The following is a 22,030-nucleotide window of genomic DNA, read 5'->3' as shown; positions in this document are numbered from 1 at the left end:
CCCCACTTGCCAATTCATATGTTGAAATCCCAATCCCTAATGTGATGATAATAGGAGATGAGGCTTTTGGGAGGTGATTAGGTCATGAGACAGGAACCCTAATGAATGGAAATAGTATCCTTATAAAAGAGACTCCAGAGAGCTCTAGAGCTCTATTGCCTCTTCTACCGTGTGAGGACATGTGAGGGTACAGTGAGAAGATGGCTTTCTATGAACCAGGAAGTGGGCTTGCATCAAACATTGAATCTGCCTGTGTGTTTTGATCTTGGACTTCCCAGTCTCCAGAACCAGGAGAAATAATCATTTGTTGTTTAAGCCACTCAGTCTCTGGAATATTTGTTATAGAAGCCCGAGCTAAGACACTATCTTCACAATTTTTCTGTAAATCTAAAATTATTCTAAAAACTAAAGTTTGTTTTAAAAAAAGAGCTAAAGAGAAAGAACTAAAAAAGTTAAACATACACCTACTATATTATTAAGCCACTCCATGTCTAGGTATTTACCCAAGAAAAAAGGAAATATATGTACATACAAAGGTGCATACATGAATGTTCCTAACAGCTTTATCTGTAATAGCCCCCAAACTGGAAATAACCCAAATGTCCATCAACAAGTTAATGGATAACCAAACCAAAATATTTATATCCACATAATGGAATACTACTCATAATAAAAAATAATGAACTATTGATACATATATCAAGATGGATGAATCTCAAAATAATTGTATTAAGTCAAATAATCCAGACAAAGAAGACTACATGCTACAGTATTCCATTTATATGAAACTCTAGAAAATGCAAACTGATTTACAGTGACAGAAAAATTAGTGTTGTTGTGGAAGAAGGGCAGGAGAAAGAGATTACAAAGGGGTACCAGTAAACTTGCAGGTGGTTGATATGTTCATTATCCTGATGATGGCAATGATTTCATAGGTGTATACATATAGCAGTCAGCTCTTACAGATTGCACACTTTAAATTGTGTATTATTTATTGTATGTTAATTATACCCCCTAAAATGTGTTTATTTAAAAAAATCCAGTCAGTCATGTGCAGAAAAAGGGCGATAATTATATTAGGCTCATATAACTACTACATTTGATCATGAAATATAGCTCTGAGCTATTTGGTACCAGAAATTTTGCTACTATGTACCATTGTACCTATCATTTGCCCTTTGGGGACCAGTTTCTTTCTCTGAAAAATGAAGAGTGACTCAAAGTCTTTTATAGGTGGATACATTGAGAATAATTCTAAACACATATCTTGTAAAATAATTTAAAAGAAATTCAGTTGCATTAATTTCATAAACCTTAACTTGAAATTGGCTAGTAATGTGTTACTAAACTCAGAATCTTAACGTTTAAATGAGAATTAATAGTTAAGAATTATTTGTAATATATTGATTATTTTTTCTGAACATCTGTTCTACGCCAGGCAATCAATTCAAAGTCTTTTTTTTAAACAGCTTTATGAGATATAATTTAAATACCATACAATTCATCCACTTAAAATGTACAGTTCACTGTTTTTTAGTATATTCACAGGTATGTGCAACCATCACCACAGTCAATTTTGTAACATTTTTATCACCTCAAAAAGAAGCCTCAGACTGCTTCTGAGGGTTTCCTTTTGGGGCGATGAAAATTTTCTGGAACTAGACAGTGGTGGTGGTTGCACAATATTGTGAATGTACTAAATGTCACTGAATTGTACACCTTAAAAATAGTGCATTTTATGTTATATTGTATCCACCATACCAAAAAACCCCACCCATATTCTTTAGGTATTTACCATATCCCTCTATCCTCCCAGCCCTAACAAACCACTAGTTTACTTTCTGTTTCTGTAGATTTGCCTGTTCTAGATATTGCACATAAATAAAGTCATGTAATATATGGTCTTTTGTCATTGACTTCTTTCACTGAGAATATTTTCAAGGTTCATCCATGCTGTGGTGTGTATCAGTACTTCATTCTTTTTATAGCTGAATAATATTCCATTGTATGAATATACCACATTTTATTCATCCATTCTTCAGTTGATAGACATTTAGGTTATTTCCACCTTTTGCCTATTGTGAATAATGATGCTGTGGACATTTGTGCACAAGTTTTTGTGTGGATCTATGCTTTGATTTTTCTTGGTTATATACCTAAGATGGGAATTGCTGATTCAACCATTTGAGGAACTGCTAGACTGTTATCTAAAGTGGCTGCATGATTTTACACTCCCAGCAGCAGTATATGAGGGTTCCAATTTTTCCAAATCTTCGCCAACACTTGTTATAATCTCACTTTTTGATTATTGCCATCCTAGTGAGTATCAAATGTTGTCACTGGATTTTGATTTGCATTTTCCTGATGACTAATGATGTCAGGCACCTTTTCACGTACTTTTTTCCTAGAAATATGATCATATAGTCAATATTTTTCTTAGGCTCTCAGGAGGGACATGGACCCTCAAAGTTATGAACCCCTAGAGTGGAGTTATTGGATGGAAACATGAAGAAAAACTGTCATGGCAGTTATTATAAATTACACTTAATCATAGTAAGTAATATAAAGTATACTTGCTTCTTTTACACTGCTATATATTCAGTAAGAAAAGTGAAAGAATATATTTTAACCTTAGTTGCACTGAAATATTGAATTGGTTTCCACTACATGATTCTTAATGGGAAGGAGGAAGAGTCAGAATTTCTATCAGAACGAGAAATGTACCTCATACATTACCATCCCTGAAATCAAAGGGCAACCCCACAGACTAAGTGAAGTAGGAAAAATTACCAATCTTTTATTTGTACAAATGCAATCATACTAAATAGGATTAGAAAACTAATAGAGTAGATATCTATATACCAGGGAGGTATCTGTGTAACAGGAGAGTAAGAAGAGATCTGGGGATGCTAACCTGACAGTCATTTTCAGGATGAGCAGTGGGTACTGGGAAAAATAAACACTATTCAATGAGAATTAACATTTATTTTGGGGAGTACTAGCTTAGTACTGCCATCCCAGCTTTACATCTATGACGTATGAAAGATGTCTGTTCCCAGAGAGTAAATGAGCACTTGCCCAGCGGTCTGAGTCATCATCTACAAAGTTTGGATCTTTGCTATGACTGGATGGAGTAACAGTGACCTAAGCTTTGGAAACTCAAAGGAATTTGCTTAGGCAGCTTTGAGGGGGTCATTACGCCCCATGGCATATTTTTACAATCTGAGAAAATTTCCTTATATTGGAAGCTTACACATTTGCATTTCTTGAGGCAGCCAGCCTCACTTTCTCCACCAGATCAGCTTTTAGAAAATGGAATGATTTGGAGTTGCAATGAAAATCCAGGCAGAAGCTCTTCTAGGATGTTCCATTGCTTAACTACAAAGACGGCAAAGAAAAATAAGCAATTCAAGTTCTGTACCTTATTTCACCTTCTCTGATGTGACCTGCCAGTTCTTCAATAAACTTCTCCCCTTTCATCCAGTAGATCATCGGTCCAGACTCTCCACTGAATCCAAAGAATGCTTTGCAAGGGATGTTCAGAGGCTTACCTGAGAATGACAGAGAAAAAGAAATGAGCAATGGTTCCTAGTTATCACTGGGAGACAGAAAAGGACCATTTAACATCCAAAGGAAAATTCAGAGGTGACCCATTTTTGACTCTTCTTCCAATCTTCTTATCAGTGTACATGAGAAAAATTTAAAATAGTTATAAGGGTTTCTGGGAAATTTTAAAACAAGATATTATCAAAAATGAGAAAGTAAAGAGAGTTACTCAGTTTTTAGAACTGCTTATTTTTACTGGCTCCTTCCTAGGAACTAACATAAAAGGATCAAATGAAAAGAACCCTCTTTTATTTTGATTTTTTGAGAGTATTAATTACTGCTTACTTGGACTTGCTTTTGAAGTTAACATTAATCAAAAGTATAAGTTAATTTTTGCTTGGTGAAAACCACATAACAGACTATCCACTATTATGAAGATTGCATAGGGAAATTTTATTTATTCTGATGATTGTCTAGTCTAAGAAAAATTGGATAATACAAATCAAAGGAAGAATTTTTTAATTACAAAAATATCTATAAAAAGTACATGCAGGGAAAAATCAGTCTAACCATAACTTCTATATTCTTTGTGTCACCCACAGTACTTAAATAATTCTAGGAAATACTACAGTGCTTTTTATTATGCATCATTGTGATTATAACCAAAAATTTTGTTTTAATTATAAATTTATCATTAAATACATAAGCAATTATTTTTTGCTGGCATTGATTTTATTTTCTTCTGGTAAAGAGGATCAGAAAGGGAAGAATGCCATAGAGAGCACAATCTTGATATTTCTGACAAAGAAATCCCCCAATTAATAAATGGTAATAGGGCATATCATTTTCTCTATAATATACAATTTTTGCCCTTGTTGGAGCACTAGATAAAGCAATTTCAAAAATATTCTTCCTTGTAGAGTACATGGTGGACTTGTTTCCATGATGACACTGAGCCACGGACAAATTCTCCATTCTATTCTTAAATTGATCCAAAACTTCTATGTTCTAAGAATCATTACTTTCTGGGACCCTTTCCATATAACCACCATAACTAGCAGACGGCTTTCTTTGAGGACCATTTTCACAAAGAAACAGTTTTCATGGGAGTTAGGGTCTATTCTAAGACATAGTAGAAATTAAGAAAACCTCATAGACATGTGAATGTAGGGTGATAGGCTGGGCTTAACTATAATAAGTGACTTGTTGGCAAATATTGGTCTTTGTATAGTGGAAATTTATCTCAGCAAAATGACATGTCGTGGACTTTTGAGATTATTCAATTACTGTCAAAACTTTTGATATTAATAATCTATCATACATTTCTAGTGCAAATCTGAAAAAAGGTTATTCAATGTTGCTTTGAACATGTGCTCTGTGATATAAGCTTGAGCAAAAATGAAAGATGGCCTCGTATAGTGGAAACAGCGCTGGACTAAGTGTTAGTAGATTTGGATCCTAGTTTTGGATCTATCGTGAAAAAGCAGACCAGCTGGCCCTGGGAAGATTACCTAACCTTTTACAAACCGATTTTTCACATATGTAATGAGAATGGTAATAATACTCGGGAAGCTCAGATATGACAGTGTCTACAAAAGTGCTTGGTGAACTCAAAAGTCCCATCCAAATTTAGCATGGTGGTGTTTCTCCTTCTGAAGCTTGGTCTTTCAAGAAGTCAGATTTGAAGCATAATATGAATGTGGATAATGAAATAGATAAATTTTCATGTTGACCCTGCCAATCTCATGTCTTTCTTTTATTTATGAGCTCCTATGGGTTAATATGTTCTCTTATCAATGCTCTATAAATACTTCCTGGATTCTAGAGTAGGTGTGATTCATCCAAACAGGCCTTGTGCCCTCTAAGCCTGAACACAGGGTCTTTTCTATGCCTTACTACTCTTCATTCCCATGAAACTGTCAAACCAGATGGCAGAAAATCCAGAGACTGCAATAAACTTTATTATAAGGAATTCCGGTTGCTAAAACTACCAGTATGTACATTTATACATACAAATTCTAGTTGTCATTCCTTTGGGCTATGTTGAAAAAATATATCAAGGGGCCGGCCCGGTGGCACAGCGGTTAAGTGTGCACGTTCCACTTCAGAGGCCTGGGGTTCGCCGGTTCAGATCCCGGGTGTGGACAAGGCACCGCTCGGCAAACCAAGCTGTGGTAGGCGTCCCACATATAAAGTAGAGGAAGATGGGCATGGCTCCTAGTTCAGGGCCAGTCTTCCTCAGCAAAAATAGGAGGATTGGCAACAGACGTTAGCTCAGGGCTAATCTTCCTCAAAAAAAAATCAAATAAAATAACTTTTAGTGATTCCTAGCATGTGAGTGCTCAGGCCTGGTTTGATTTTAATGGAGGAAGACAATTATAGCAATGGGCAAAAAGGGGCCTCCTTGAAGTGGTCAATCAAAAATGACAATGTCTGCCCTTTCTTTGGCACTACACAATGGGTACTAACTATTGCAACAATTTCTCCTGGGAGTGTTTTTACTCTCCCATCAGTCAAATTCTTATTAAATAAACTCAAGAGACAGATATTTCAGCAGTCTAGTTTCTATAAACACTGAACAAATATCCTGAAGCCTTTTGTCAACAGCCAAAACAGGAAAACCATCCAACCATTATATGCAATACTCTGAGGAGATTCTCAAAATGATCAGTTCTTACGCCAGATAATGAGACTCAATCAGGGTGTGGACAACTCCTCTTCCAAAAGGCATGAGAGGGATCTCTGCATTGATTGGGCAAATAACCTAAAACAGAATCTCTCCAGGCATTTCTAAAATTTGGCTTATGTGCATGTGTAAACTCCAATCTACCATTTGCATCTGTTTGCTACTCTATTGTTTTGCCTCTGGACATTTTCAAAATCATTCCTATGGTACTGTATGCTCTACTTGTAGAGATGACCAACTCACATTTGTCTAAAGGGGGGGTACTATAGGCTGAAGACTATCAAAATAAAAAGAACTTTATGAGTTTCTGAGTGTTGTGTGCTATTCACAGGTACTGGCTTTAGACACGACTCTCTTTTAGGTTCAACTTGTATTACTAACAATTTCTCCAACACTTTAAGTCTAGACAGTCAACAAAACTTATATGTCCGTACAAAGACTTGTACATGAATTTTCATAGCAGCTTTATTTGTAGTAGCCAAAAACTAGAAACAGTCCAAATGTCCATCAACAGGTGAAGGGATACATTCTGGTACATCCATACAACAAAATATTAATCATGTATGAAAAGGAATGAAGTATTGATGTACACCACAACACAAAGTTTTTCAAAATTTCGAAACATACACTGAAATAAGCCAGACAAAAGAGTACATGCTTTGTGATTCTACTTATATAAAATTCTAGAAAGTTAAACTAATCTACAGTTCCTTAAAAAGCTACACATAGATCTGCCATGGGATGCAGACATCAGACATTCTGTATGAAAGCTTATTCCATACAAAGACTTGTACATAAATATTCATATCAGCTTAATTTTTTAAATTGAGGTATAATTGACAAATAATATTAAATGAGCTTCAAGTGTACATCATAATGATTCAATACTTGTGTATATTACAAAATGATTACCATAATGTGTAGTTAACATCTGTCACCATACATAGTTATAAGTTTTTTTATTTTGATGAGGACTTTTAAGATCTTCTGTTTTAGCAACTTTCAAAATGCAATACAGGGGCCGGCCCTGTGGCCAAGTGGTTAAGTTCATGCACTCCGCTGTGGCAGCCCAGGGTTTCACCAGTTCAAATTCTGGGCACGGACATGGCACTGCTCATCAGGCCACGCTGAGGCGGCATTCCACGTGCCACAACTAGAAGGACCCACAACTAAAAGTACACAACTATGTACCAGGCGGCTTTGGGAGAAAAAGGAAAAATAAAATCTTAAATAACAAAATGCAACACAGTATTATTAACTATAATACTGTAGTCACCATGCTATACATTAATCCCCATGACTTATTTATTTTATAACTGGAAGTTTGTACCTTTTTACCCCTTTCATCCATTTCACCCACCTCTCACACCTCACTTCTGGCAACCACCAATCAGTTCTCTATATCTATGAACTTGGTTTCTTCCCTTAGATTCTACATACAGGTGAGATCATATATTACTTGTCTTTCTCTGTATGATTTATTTCACTTAGCGTAAGCCCTTAAGGTCCATCCATGTTGTCGCAAACGGCAGAATTTCATTATTTTTTATGGCTGAACAATATTCACTTGTATAAATATACACACATTTTCTTTATCCATTCATCCATCAATGAACACTTAGGTTGTTTCCATATCTTTGTTATTGTAAATAATGCTGCAATGAACATGGGGGTGCAGATACCTTTTCGAGTTAGTATTTTCATTTTCCCCGGATAATACCCAGAATTGGAATTGTTGAATCATATCATAGTTTTATTTCTATCTTTTTGAGGAACCTCCATACTGTTTCCCAAAGTTGCTGCACCAATTTAGATTCCCATTAGTGATATTGAGCATCTTTTCATGTACCTGTAGGCCATCTGTATGTCTTTGGAAAAATGTCTATTCAGATCTGTCCATTTTTTAATTGGATTTTTTTTTTTTTGCTATTGAGTTGTATGATTTCTTTATATATTTTAGACATTAACCCCCTATCAGATATATGATTTGCAACTATTTTCTCCCATTCAGTAGGTTGCCTTTTCATTTTGTTGATGGCTTCCTTTGCTGTGCAGAAGATTTTTAGTTTGATGTGGTCCCACTTGTTTATTTTTGTTTTTGTTGCCCTTGCCTTTGGAGTCAGATCAAAAAAGTTATCACCAAGACTGATATCAAGGAGCTTACTATCTACATTTTCTTCTAGGAGTTTTATGGTGTCAGATCTCACATTCAAGCATTTAATTCATTTTGAGTTAATTTTTGTGTGTGGTGTAAGATAGTAGTCTAGTTTCATTCTTTTGCATGTGGTTGTCCAGGTTCCCCAACACCATTTGCTTAAGAGACTGTCCTTTCCCCATTGTACATTCTTGGCTCCTTTATCATAAATTAATTGAACATATATGTATGGATTTATTTCTGGTCTCTATTTTCTGTTCCACTGATCTATGTGTCTTTTTTTATGCCCATATCATATTGTTTGGATGACTATAGCTTTGTAAAATAGTTTTATATCAGGGAGCATGATGCCTCCAGCTTTGTTCTTCTCTCTCAAGATTGCTTAGGTTATTCAGTCTTTTGTGCTTCCATACAAATTTTAGAATTGTTGGTTCCATTTCTGTGAAAAAAGCTGTTGGAGTTGTGATAGGGATTGCATTGAATTTGTAGATTGCTTTGGGTAGTATGGACATTTTAACAATATTCTTCTAATCCATAAGCATGGAATATCTTTCGATTTTTTTGCATCTTCTATTTATTTCATCAATGTCTTACAGTGTTCAGTGTATATCTCTTTCACCTCCTTGGTTAAATTTATTCCTAGGTATTTTATTCTTTTTGATGCAATTGTAAATGGGATGATTCTCTTAATTTCCCTTTCTGATAGTTTGTTATTAGGGTATCAAAATACCACGTTTCTAAATTTCCATATATTGATTTTCTACCCTGCAACTTTACTGAATTCATTTATTAGTTCTAACAGTTTTTTGGTGGAGTCTTTAGGGTTTTCTATATATAGTATCATGTCTTCCGCAAATGGTGTCAGTTTTACTTCTTCCTTTCCAATTCAGATGCCTTTTATTTCTTGTTCTTGCTTAATTGCTCTGGCTAGGATTTCCAATACTACATTGAATAAAAGTGGTGAGAGTGGGCATCCTTGTCTTGTTCCCGATCTTAAAAAAAAGGGTTTCACATTCTCATCATTAAGTGTAATGTTAGCTGTGGACTTGTAATATATGGCTTTTATTATGTTGAAGTATTTTCCATCTATACCCATTTTGTTGAATTTTTATCATAAATGGAAGTTGCATTTTCTCAAATGCTTTTTCTGCATCTATTGAGATGATCATATGATTTTTATCCTTCATTTTGTTAATGTGGCGTGTCACATTGATTGATATGTGAAGGTCAAACCAGACTTACCTCTCTGGAATAAATCACACTTGATCATGGTGTATGATCCTTCTAATGGCTTAATTCAGTTTGTTAATTTTTTGTTGAGTATTTTTGCATGTATGTTCATCAAGAATGTTGGCCTGTAATTTTCTTTTCTTGTGATGTCTTTGTCTGGTTTCAGTATCAGGATAATGCTGACCTAATAAAATAAGCTTGGAACTCTTTCCTTCTCTTCTACCTTTTAGATGAGTATGAGAAGAACTGTTATTAATTCTTCTTTGAATGTTTGGTACAATTCACCAGTGAGGCCACTGGACCTGGACTTTTGTTGTAGGGATGGCTTTGATTACTGATTCAATCTCCTTACTAGTAATCAGTCTATTCAGATTTTTCACTTTTTCATGATTCAGTCTTGAAAGGCTGTATGTTTCTAGGAATTTATCCATTTCTTCTATGTTATCCAATTTGTTGGCATAAAATGGTTCATAGTAGTCTCTTATGATCCTTTGTACTTTTGTGATATCAGTTGCAATATCTCCTGTTTCACTTCTGATTTATTTATTCAAGCCCTCTCTCTTTTTTCTTGGTGAGGCTAGCTAAATGTTTGTCAATTTTGTTTACCTCTTCAAAGAACCAGTTCTTAGTTTCATTGACCTTCTCTGTGTCTTTTTAGTCTCTATTTATCTCAGCTCTAATCTTTGTTGTTTTCTTCCCTCTACTAACTTTGGGATTCATTTTTTTGTTAGTTCTTTGAAGTGTAAAGTTAGGTTGCTTATTTGATATTTTTCTTTTAAGAGTAAAGGTAAGTTGCTTATTTGAGATTTTTCTTGTTTCCTGAGGCAGGCATTTATCGCTATGAATTTCCCTCTTAGAACTGCCTTTGCTGCCTCCAATAAATTTTGGTATGTTGCCTTTCCATTTTCATTTGTCTCAAGGTATTTTCTGATTTCTCTTTTGATTATTTCATTGACCCATTGGTTGTTCAGTACCATGCTGTGTAATCTCCACATATTTGTGTATTTCCAGTTTTCTTCTTGTGATTGATTTCTAGTTTCATACTATTGTGGTCAGAAAAGATGATAGATATGATTTAGGATTTTAATCTTCTGAAGTTTATTAAGACTTGTTTTGTTGCCTAACTTATGATCTATTGTGGAGAACGTTCCATGTGCACTTGAGAAGAATGTGTATTCTGCTACTTTTGGGTGGAATGTTCTGTATATATCTGTTAAGTCCATTTGGTCTACTGCGTCATTTAAAGTTAATGTTTCTTATTGATTTTCTGAGTGAATGATCTACCCATTGATGTCAGTGGGGTACTAAAGTTCCTGAATATTATTGTATTGCTGTATATTTCTCCTTTTAGGTCTGTTAATATTTGCTTTATAGATTTATATGTTCCTCTGTTGGGTGTATAAATATTTATAAATGACATATCCTCTTGTTGGATTGACCTTTTTATCATTATGTAATGCCCTTCTTTGTCTCTTACTACAGTCCTTTTTTTAAAGTATATTTTGTCTAAGTATAGCTACACCAGCTTTCTTTTTGTTTCCATTTGCATAGAATATCTTTTTCCATCCCTTCACTTTCAGTCTGTGTGTGTCCTTACATCTGAAGTGAGTCTCTTGTAGAAAGCATAAAGATGGGTCTTGTTTTATTTGTAATCCATTTAGCCACTCTATGTTTTTTGATTAGAGAATTTAGTCCTTTTACATTTAAAGTAATTATTGATAGGTATGTACTTGTTGCCGTTTTGTCAATTGTTTTCTGGCTGTTTTATAGTCACTTTCCTGTTTCCTCTCTCTTTCTCCTTCTCTTGCTCTCTTCCTTTTTGGTATGATAACTTTCTTTTGTTGTATTCTTATATTAGTTTCTCATTATTTTTTGTGTATCTACTATAGGTTTTTGCTTTTAGGTTACCATGAGGCTTACATAGAACATCTTATATTTATAACATTCTATTTTAAGTTGATAATAAAAGTATGAATGCATTCTAAAGCTCTACATATTTACTCCCCCTTCAATGTTTTATCTTTTTGATGTCACATTTTATATCCTTTATCTTGCATATGCTTTAACTAATTATTGTAGTTATAGATATTTTTACTACTTTTGTCTTTTAACTTTCATACCAACTTTATAAGTGATCAATACGCTGCCTTTAGCACAAATTTACCTTTACCAGTGAGATTTATGCTTTCATATTTTTTCATATGACTAATTAGTTCCTTTTCTTTTCAGCTTAAGAAAGTCCATTTAACATTTCTTGTAAGGCTGGTTTAGTGGTGATGAACTTCTTTAGCTTTTGCTTATCTGGAAAATTCTTTCTCTCTCCTTCAATTCTGAATGATAACTTTGGTAGGTAGAGTATTCTTTGTTGGAATTTTTTTTTGTTCCAGAACTTCAAATATATCGTGCCACTCCCTTCTGGCCTGCAAAGTGTCTGCTGAGAAATCTGTTGATTGTCTTATGACGAGGTCCCTTGTATATAACAAGTTGTTTTTCTTTTGTTGCTTTTAAGATTCTCTTCTTGTGTTTAACTTTTACATGTTATTTATCATGTGTCTTGATGTGGGTCTCTTTTGTATTCCTGTTCTTGGTGTGGGTCTCTTTGTATTCCTGTTATTTGGAACACTCTGGGCTCCCTGGATCTGGATGTCTCTTTCCTTCTCTAGGCTAAAGAAGTTTTCAGTCATTATTTATTCACATAATATTTCTGTCCCTTTCTCTCTCTCTTCTCCTTCTGGGAATCCTATAATGTGAATGTTAGTCTGCTTGATGTTTCCCATAAGTCCTTTAAGCTATCTTCACTTTATTTCATTCTTTTTTCTTTTTGCTGCTCTTATCGGGTGAGTTTGACTGCCTTGTCTTTGAATTCACTCCTTTCTTCTGCTTCATCTTGTCTGTTGTTCAACCCCTCTAGTGTATTTTTCAGTTCAGTTATTGCATTCTTGGGCTCTGTGATTTCTGTTTGGTACATTCTTATATTTCCTATCTCTTTTTTGAAGTTCTCACTGTTCGTCCATTTGTCTCCCAAGTTCAGTGAGCATCTATATGGGCATTACTTTAAACTCTTTATCAGGTAAATTACTTATCTCTGTTTCATTCAGGTTTTTTCTTGGGTTTTTATCTTGTTATTTAGTTTGGAACATATTCCTTTGTTTGCTCATTTTGTTTGACTCTCTGAGTTGGTTTCCATGCATTAGATGAAACAACCACCTTTTCCAGTCTTGAAGGGGCAGCCTTATGTAGTAGATGAATCTTATCACTCAACCTTTCCCTTTCTCTTGATAGTCTCTCAAATCTTTGTGATTACCTATGCAGCCTATTTTATTTTTAATAGCTCCCAGTATTTGAGGAGGTGCCAAGACCTATCACTGTCCCAAATGGAAGTATCACAGTTAGCACCTAGATTCAGGCTGATTGGAAGCCAGATCTTCAAGTGGCAGCTTTTAAAGTATGCAAATATATACGGTCCTATGGAGCTGCAAGCATAAGCCCTGCTGGCCACCAAAGCCAGGCTATTTGGAGGTGTACTCTTGGCAACAGTGGCAAAAATCAAGACTCCAGGCCAGCGTATAAGTTCCTTTCTGACATATTCCAGTGAGCTGAAGTGTGGCAGATGGAGAGCACAAAGATAGTATCTCCTGACCTACATTTCCTGGGAGTACCTCCAGATGTGTGCCAAACCTGAAGCTTGTCCCTCAGGCCAAAGCTTCAGGACAAGCAAATAGGCTTCTTTCACAGAAAGACTAGAGGTGTGTTTTACCTGTGTAGTGCCCTTGGGGTGGTAGTCTGCAAAGAACTGTTTCTCTGATTGTGATAGTCCCATAGAACCCAGGGACACAAGCCCCCCTGGCCTCCAGAGCCAAGCAATCAAGTGGCATCTCCTAGGCAGCAACAAAAAAACCAGGGCACTAGATGTAAAACCAGGGCACCAGAGATATCTAAACTTTCTCCTTTGGGAGATACTGGCAGTATGGAGCATGGCAGAGGGAGAGCACAAAAATGGCACCTGCAGGAAAAAGAAAAAAAAGATGGTGTGCACTGGCTTCAGCAAGGCAGAAGGAGAGTGTGAAAATGGGACCCACCATCCTCTCTCCCCAGAGAGTATCTCAACAGGCCCTTGCCCCTCTGGCAGGTGCTTTGAGATTAGCAAATTAATCTCTTCTATGGAAAGTCTGGGTGCTTTTCAAAGAGCTCCTGCTGCGTTGGGTCCTTGGGTGAATGAATCCATGCATGAGCCCTTTTAGAGCCATTTCTCAGTTTGCTCCAGCCCTTTGGGTCTCAGGGACATAAGCTCCATTGGTTTTCCAAGCCAGATATTTTGGGGGCTCACCTCTCAGGTGGAGGTCTTAAAAGTTAGGGTGCCCAATGTGGGGTACAAACCCTTCACTCCTCAGGGAAAAGCTCCAGGTTTACGAGTTCCCTCCCAATTGTGGGTAGCTGCATCAGGGGTAGGGTTTATGGTGAGACTGTGTCTCAGCCTCTCCTATCCACTTTGATGTCGTCTTTTTCTTGTGTGTCCAATGTAAAGGAGTTTCTCAGCTAGTTTTCAGAGAAAATATTCCATTTATATTTGTGAATTTGGTGCATCCATTGGAGGAGGTGAGTCCAGGATGTTCCTATGTTACCATCTTGAACCGCCTCCCCATATCAGCGTTATTTGTAATAGTCCAAAGCAACTCAAATTTCTATCAACATGTGGGTGGTTACTGATACATACTACAACACGAATAAACCTCAAAACTATTATGCTGAGTGAAAGAAGCCAGACAAAAAATACTGCACATTCTATCATTCCATTTATATGAAATTTCTAGAAAACACATGACAACAAAAACATTAAGCACATAAGGAGGTGCTTATGGCTGGGGTCAGGGATTGGCTGAAAACTTGGAGGAGGAAACTCTTGGGGAATGATGCAAGTTTATTAAAGATGCATTTTGTGATGATGGCTGCACAAATGAATAAATTTACTAAAAGCCATCGAATGGTACACTTAAATGAGTAAACTGTATGATATAGAAATTACAGCTCAATAAAGCTGTTAAAAGTAAAAAAAAAATCCACGTCATCAGGAAGTTTACATCTGGGAGGGGAAAGAGGAAGAGGAGAAAGGAAATATACAAAATAAATTAAATACAGTCATGTATCATTTGACAATGGGGATATGTTCTATGAAATGTGTCATTGGTTGATTTCATTGTTACATGAACATCACAGAGTGTGCTTACACAAACCTAGATGGTATAGCTTACTACACACCTAGGCTATAAGGTATAGCCTATTGCTCATAGGCCACAAACCTGTACAGCATGTTACTGTACTGAATACTGTAGGAAACTGTAACACAATGGTATTTGTGTATCTAAACATGGAAAAGGGACAGTAAAAATACAGTACAAAAGATATAAAATGGCACACCTGTATAGGGCACTTATCATGAATGGAGCTTGCAGGTTTGGAAGTTTCTCTGTCTGAGTCAGTGAGTGAGTGAGGAGTGCATGTGAAGGCGTCAGACATTGCCGTACACGACTGCAGACTTTATAAACACTGTACACTTAGGCTACACCAAATTTACAAACAAATATTTTTCTTTCTTCAATAATAAATTAACCTTTGTTTACTATAACTTTTTTACTTTGTTTTCTTAAAGTTTTTAAAACTTTGTGACTCTTTTCTAATAACACTTAGCTTAAAACACAAACGCATTGTACAGTTGTACAAAAGTATTCTCTTTCTTTATATTCTTATTCTATTAGCTTTATTCCATTTTTAATTTTTTTTAACTTTTTAAGCTTTTTTGGTTAAGAATTAAGACATAAACACACACATCAGCCTAGGCCTACACAGGGTCAGGATCATTAATATCACTGTCTTCCACCTCCACGTCTTATACTACTAGAAGGTCCTCGGGGGAATAATACACATGGAGCTGTCATCTCCTACAATAACAATTCCTTCTTTGGAATACCTCCTGAAGGACCTACCTGAGGATCTTCTTGAGGAGGTGTCACTCTTTTCAGAAATGTGTCCATGATGATTTGCTTGATTCGTTTCTTTTTTTTTTATCATAGATTTGCTTGTAAGACAATGTACCATGAATATTCTTTTCTATTAATGAAAACCTTTCAGTGTTGGAGTCCATGTTTTCAAACTTTTCAAGTAGCTTTGCTGAAGTCTACAGAAGTTTGTGCTAAACATTTCACTGTGAATTTTCTTGGAGATTCTTCTTCTTCTCTTACAGTTTCTTTTTCTCTTCTCTCTTCTTCAGCTATGTGTTCCTGTTCCAGCTCCAACAACTTCTCATTAGTCAACTCCTCAGGAACCACTTCTAGGAGCTCTTCGGTGTCATCTCATCCACACACAAGTTAAAGTTGTTTGCCATCTCAACCACAGCCCTGTTGATTTTTGCAACCTCCTCATCCTTCGCAAATCCTTTTAAGTCATGGACGAACCTCGAGTGACTTATTCAAGATGCCATTCATACACTCCTTGGTCACATCACTCTAAGCCAAAGCAAGGTGGTTGATGCAGTCATAGGTGTTGTAATCCTTCCAGGATTGCATCAGTGTCTTCTCAAGGTCTTCTTTAGTTGAAGCAATAGCCTGGGCAAAGGTTGTCCTCAGGTAGTAGGTCTTAAAAGCTGCTATAAATCCTTGATCCATTGGTTGGATCACAGAGGTGTTGTTTGGAGGGAGAAACACTGCTTTGATATTGGGATGAAGATCACCAATAAAAGAAGGATGTCCTGGAGCATTATCAACAATAACAATAAGCAAAATCTTGAAAGGTATATTATTCTCCAAATAGTACTTCTCCTTTTTGCTGGCATAGAAATTCAGGAGGGCATCTTGGAATAGGAGCTGGGTCACCCATGACTTCTTATTGCTTCTGTAGTGCACTGGCAGTGTGGGCTTACTGATATGCTTGAAGGTCCTAGGGTTCTCACTGTGCCAGATCACAAAGGGTTTCATTTTGTAGCCTGCAACATTGTCCCTAAGCAAGACTGTTGTGCCGCACCTAAAAGCCTTGAAACCTGGCATTGACTTGGCCTCCTTATGGATGAAAGTCCTTTTAGGCATCTGTTTCCAGAAGAGAAAGTTTTCATCCATGCTGAATATTTGCTCCAGCAAGTAATTTTCCTCCACAATCAACTTATCTAGAGTTTCCCAAAGTTCTTCAGCTGCCTTTACATGAGCACTTGTGGACTCCCACTCACTTTCACATTATGTAATGAATAATGATTCTTGAATGGTTTAAACCACCCAGAGCCTGCAGTAAATTCAACATCATAGCCTAGTCTAGCCTTTTCTTTCAACATCACAAACTTTTTGCTTTGGCTCTGATAGTCATGGGGCTGAGAGGGATATGCTTCTGTGTCCAGTCTTCAATACAGGTCATAAGAAGTTTCTCCATGTCTCATTTAGGCCCTTCCAAAATTTTTGACAGTCTCATTGCCTTCAATAAAGCATATCATTTAGCAACTTCCATCACTTTGTTCTTGTTCTTCAAGATCATAGCTGTGGTGGAATGGGACATGCTGGACAGGGGAGCAATAACCATCACTTTCAATTTCTTTATCTAGTTCTGCCCCTTCCCCATCCCTTGATGGGTTATGGTTGTTATAAAGGCCACGGATAACCATCAATGCCCTATTCTTGCCATACAGTTGTTCTTCATTCTTTGTTTTTCTCTTTAAACAATTTTCAACAAACCTCTTTTAATGTCTCTTTTAAATTGTCCTATTATCTCTATTTCTTGGGATACAATTTTTTCCATCTGTGTCAGTGGAAACACACTCATGGTGGCTAATTTTTCTTGTGATGTTTGTAATTTTATTACTGTGTTTTTATTTATAGAAGGGATTATTTTCTGTGGGAGTCCTGGGTGTCGAGGGCTGTGAAGGCATTCCCTCAAAGTGGTTCCAAGTTTGCCTCTGCCAAGGCCTTACAAGTTGCACTGGTTTGGAACCAGTTTTTCTGTTAATTTCTTAGCTTCAGGGTTTGTACCACATGGGTTGTGTGAATTCAGAGTCCACACCCATGGTTGGTACAAGTTTAGAGCTTTGATTTCTCTTGAGTGTCTCTTTTCATTCACGGCCATGGTCCTGGACAGAATGTGAATTTCCTGGCTGCTTTCCTGGACCAATGAGCAGAATTTTCTAGTCCCTATTTCACAGAGTGTCAGCTTCATAGGCTGTTTAAGCTTTTAGACTTTTGCTGGGATCTTAGTTATAGCTCTACACTTTACACATATCTGTGGCTCTATGGTCTGACCCTGATTTCAAAACCTTAGACTCTTAAGGTCCATATCTGCTTCTGCTATCCCCAGTAGCTTCAGTTTATGCTCCCTTCTCTGGGTTTAAGTTCCCTTTTAATTCTTAAACCCTGGGAATTTCCCTTATTTGCTTTCAAGCTGGGCTAAGCAGATACAATCTTTGTTTTTTGTTTTTTTTTATTTTGACCAGTATTTCTGTGTTTAGACCAAGAGGTAAATCTTCACCATTTCAATTCAGTCTATCATATTAACTAGGTGTCTGAAGTTCCAGCACAGAAATCTGTAAGTTGTATATCTTTAGCCTAAATGATCAAGTTAACTTTATTTCCATTCAAGGAGCTAAATATAGAATTTTTATTCCTGTTACTGCCAGTATAAATGGAGGTTCTCCTTTCTTTCCTAGGCTCACACTTGGATTTGACCTTTACAAGATGAGATGAAAAGAGGAGTGGATAGTTGTGATGCCAATGTAAAAGCCATTCACCTTCCTGCTGTACTTTATGTACTTAAATTTGTAGCTTCAACATTCAAGAGGTTTATTCCTTTGGAAGAGAATTTGTAATAAAGGCACGCACCTTTTGTTTATTCGTCCATTAGGTGCAGAGAGTGTCCTGAGTCACATGCTCCAGTCCAATATGTCAATGTAATAACACATGAAACATAGGGGCATGTTACTTTCAGTTGTGAGAAATGTTTTAAGAAGTTTGTACTAATAATGCACTCAAGTTTGTGAATTAGTTCCTCAAAACATTACAGCAGATCTGAGGCATATTAATGCCATTCTTACTGAAATGCATTCCAGTATGCTTTTTCTTGAGTGAGAGATAAAGGGTGGAGTCATAACTTGCATATGGGGAATGCCTGTTGAGTGTCTTATAGTGAATGTCATCTCTCCAGTGTGTTGGGAGGGAAAAAGTTGAGAACCACTGATTCAGGGGTCTGGTTTTCCTGAGTTGAATAGAAACATATACACTCTCATTTTGAAAATTTATATATATATGTAAAATAAAACAGCTCAGGTGTGGTTTAATCACAAGATAGCTCTTCATCGCTCACATTGGCCTTTCTATTAGTCATCCAATATGTTAAGTAACCATTTGCAGCCAAAGCTATACTGGTTAAAACACCAAGGTCCTTGATTTCTTTCAGACTGCTGTCTCAAATTGGATGGATCATTGAGATTTAGAAACAGGCTCAGACAGAAATCAACTGACTTTCCTGTGGTAAAATATTGATCCAGCTTTAATGCTGAAAAAAGAATTTGTTTTATAATATGTTAGTATAGTTTTCAATCTACTAGAGACAATGTTGTCGTCTCATTGATATATATCCAGAGAAGAAAGCAGCCTTGACATTCCAGAGTGATCTTGTGTAGTTTTTTCTAACTTCTTTCTAAAGAACCCTCTCCCCATCGTTTTCTAAATTAAATGATGCAAACACTGAAGTGAATTATAAATTATAGTTGAGAGAAAGCTATTATGAATCTAAAGCCAAGAAGAAGGAATGTTTTTGTTCTAGTAAGATCCAAAGGGATATGAAAAGTTGATGAGGCAGAGACATGGGTTAGTCGTCCCAGATGGTGGGAACTGCAGCAAATTAGGGTTTTCTACCAGGAAAACAGTAAGACGTTGTGAGAGAAGAAAATGGGTACCAAAACCAATTGATCAGAGAGGGAAGAAGACTAGAAAAAAATCCTTGAGTACTCTTAGACTAATCATTTGAAAATGGCTAAAAATATGTGTGTGTGTGTGCGTGTGTGTGTGTGTTTGAGAGAGAGAGAGGTCGAGTGAAACTTTCTACTGTTTCTTGTTTTAAAATTCATGTAAATCCAGAAAACTTTTTAGGGATGGTGGAGAACATGCCCATATTTGGGCATGTCTATGCTAGAGACAAGTAGCACAGCAACAGGCCTCATAGATGAGACAGAACACTGTTTTCATGGTGAAAAGTATAAGCAATGGGGTTTCTTTGGTCTATAACTGGCTCATAGGGATAAGTGGTGCAAACTCCACTGTAGGATGAATTATTTAGAGGTACAGGACTTACCAAGATGTCTCATTAAGTAGCCTCAGTCCCAATACAAGTTTCTGTTACTGAATTTCATCAAGGGTGAATAAGCATAACTCCCATTGTAACTACATATTATGCCCATAAACCTCACTTCCTCCTCTTTCATCTCCTTGTAACAGGGACTGGTTGGCCAGTGTTTGAAGATACTAGTTTTATCAGTCACATTTCCCATTCAAGGGCACCAGCTGTAGGCAAGGCAGAAACATGTCATGGGAAGAGTACTAGGGTCAAGACACTGAAATTATAGCCCTAGCCATTCCAGTAAGTTGCTGAGGGTATTTGGGAGAATAAACTTGTCAAAAAAATCACAGAAACTTACCGGAAGGGCCGGGGCTATAATTTCAGTGTCCTGACCCCAGTACTCTTTCCATGACTTGTTTCTGCCTAGCCTACAGCTGATGCCCTTGAAGGAGAAATATGACTGATAAAACTAGTATCTTCAGACATTGGCCACTATAATTAATAAGGCAAGAAATAACAAGTGGTGGAGAGGATGTGGAGAAAAGGGAACCCTCATACACAGCTGGTGAGAATGTAAATTAGTGCAGCCACTATGGAAAACCATATGGAGATTCCTCAAAAAAAATTAAGAACAGCTATTCAACTTCTGGGTATTTATCCAAAGAAAATGAAAGCACTAATTCAAAATGATACATGCAACCCTATATTCATTGCAACATTATTCACAATAGCCCAGACTTGGAAACAATCTAAGTGCCCATCAAATGGATGAGTGGATAAAGAAGATGTGGTATACATACACAATGGAATACTACTCAGCCACAAAAAGTTGAAATTTTGACATTTGTGACAACATGGATGGACTTTGAAGGTATTATGCTAAACAAGTGTCAGATGGAGTAAGTCAAATACCACATGATTTCACTCATAAGTGGAAGATAAAAGTGTAAGAGCAAGAAAAAACAAACCCATAGTACAGAGATTAGATTGGTGGTTACCAGAGGGGAAGGGGGGAGGGAGGAGGAAGAAAGGCATAATAAGGCACATGTGTACGGTGACAGATGGTAATTAGTCTTTGGGTGGTGAACTTGATGTAGTCTACACAGAAATCAAAATGTAATGATGTACACCTGAAATTTATATAATGTTATAAACCAGTGTTACCTCAATTAAAAAAAATGATGGAGTCAGCTAAGAGAATTTCTAAGAATCCTTTCAGGTATGACATTATCATGTTTCAAGTAGTTGGCCTAGAACAGTGAGCGTTAGGATTTTTCAGGTGAGAATTGCTTCACTTAAGGTCCTGGCGTTGGAGTACCAGTCATTGGTTCTCTTTGTAAAAGGAAGAGGATATGAGTCTCTGCCTCAGGTAGGTCTTGGTTTAGCTCCAAGGTCCCTTGGCACTGGTGTTTTGTGTCTGAGTCTGCCTGTCTGCTGTGCCCAGAGTCCTAGTTCCTGTGTATTCCATAACCTCTGACTGTTTACTGCAGAGTGGATTTCCTGCCTATGAAGCTGACTTTGCCTTGAGCCCTAGTTCCTATCTGCGTTACAGGCCCCTGACTGCTTACGTTGACTCTGCTGACCTTCCCTTATGGCCCTGCTTTCCTTGACCCGATGCTTTCCATATCTCAGCTTGACAAAGGGATTTTAAAAAGCTCCCTGTGGGACAAGAGGAAGACCTTGTATATTAACTCATTACACTAGCAAGTCCAATTCATACTCAGCAAATTGAGATGTCATGATAGTTGAAGTAAGCAAATACTCTATCTCTGTGTGGGTATGTAAGTGTACATATAGTTGCAAAAGAATTCATTTGGATTGAAGTAACAGTTCAAAATTAAATACACCATGATTCTCTATATTTTGTTAGGTGGAAGAAAAAACAGACAACTTCTATAAATGTTTTAAGATTAAACAACTTCAGTCTTAAAAATCTCTCTTATTGATCTAGAAATCTAGGTTTGTAGAGTAGCCAGCCTGTATAATCACATCAATTGAAAAAATGATTTAAATCCCTGTGAGATTCATATTTAAAGTCATTACTTTCATTTGTTTCAAAAGTTACTTACTTGGTTTTAAACTATATAGAATTAAGTGTTAAGTTTTATAAA

The 22,030-nt window shown here is 36.6% G+C and overlaps 1 protein-coding gene across 1 annotated transcript in view; it reads right to left on the bottom strand.

Annotated features, from left to right (window-relative positions):
• The window catches only part of IL1RAPL2 (interleukin 1 receptor accessory protein like 2), a 968,427-nt gene that overhangs the window by 41,863 nt on the left and 904,534 nt on the right, over window positions 1–22,030 (bottom strand). Inside the window, exon 7 of the mRNA XM_070502759.1 lies at window positions 3,422–3,551. Coding sequence (XP_070358860.1) covers window positions 3,422–3,551 — 130 coding nt within the window. The remainder of the gene's footprint in view (window positions 1–3,421; window positions 3,552–22,030) is intronic.

Source organism: Equus asinus, chromosome X, assembly GCF_041296235.1.
Source record: "Equus asinus isolate D_3611 breed Donkey chromosome X, EquAss-T2T_v2, whole genome shotgun sequence".
Classification (NCBI taxonomy): Eukaryota; Metazoa; Chordata; class Mammalia; order Perissodactyla; family Equidae; genus Equus; species Equus asinus.
Note: the sequence above shows the minus strand (reverse complement) of the source record. Positions and strands in the feature narration are given on the sequence as shown.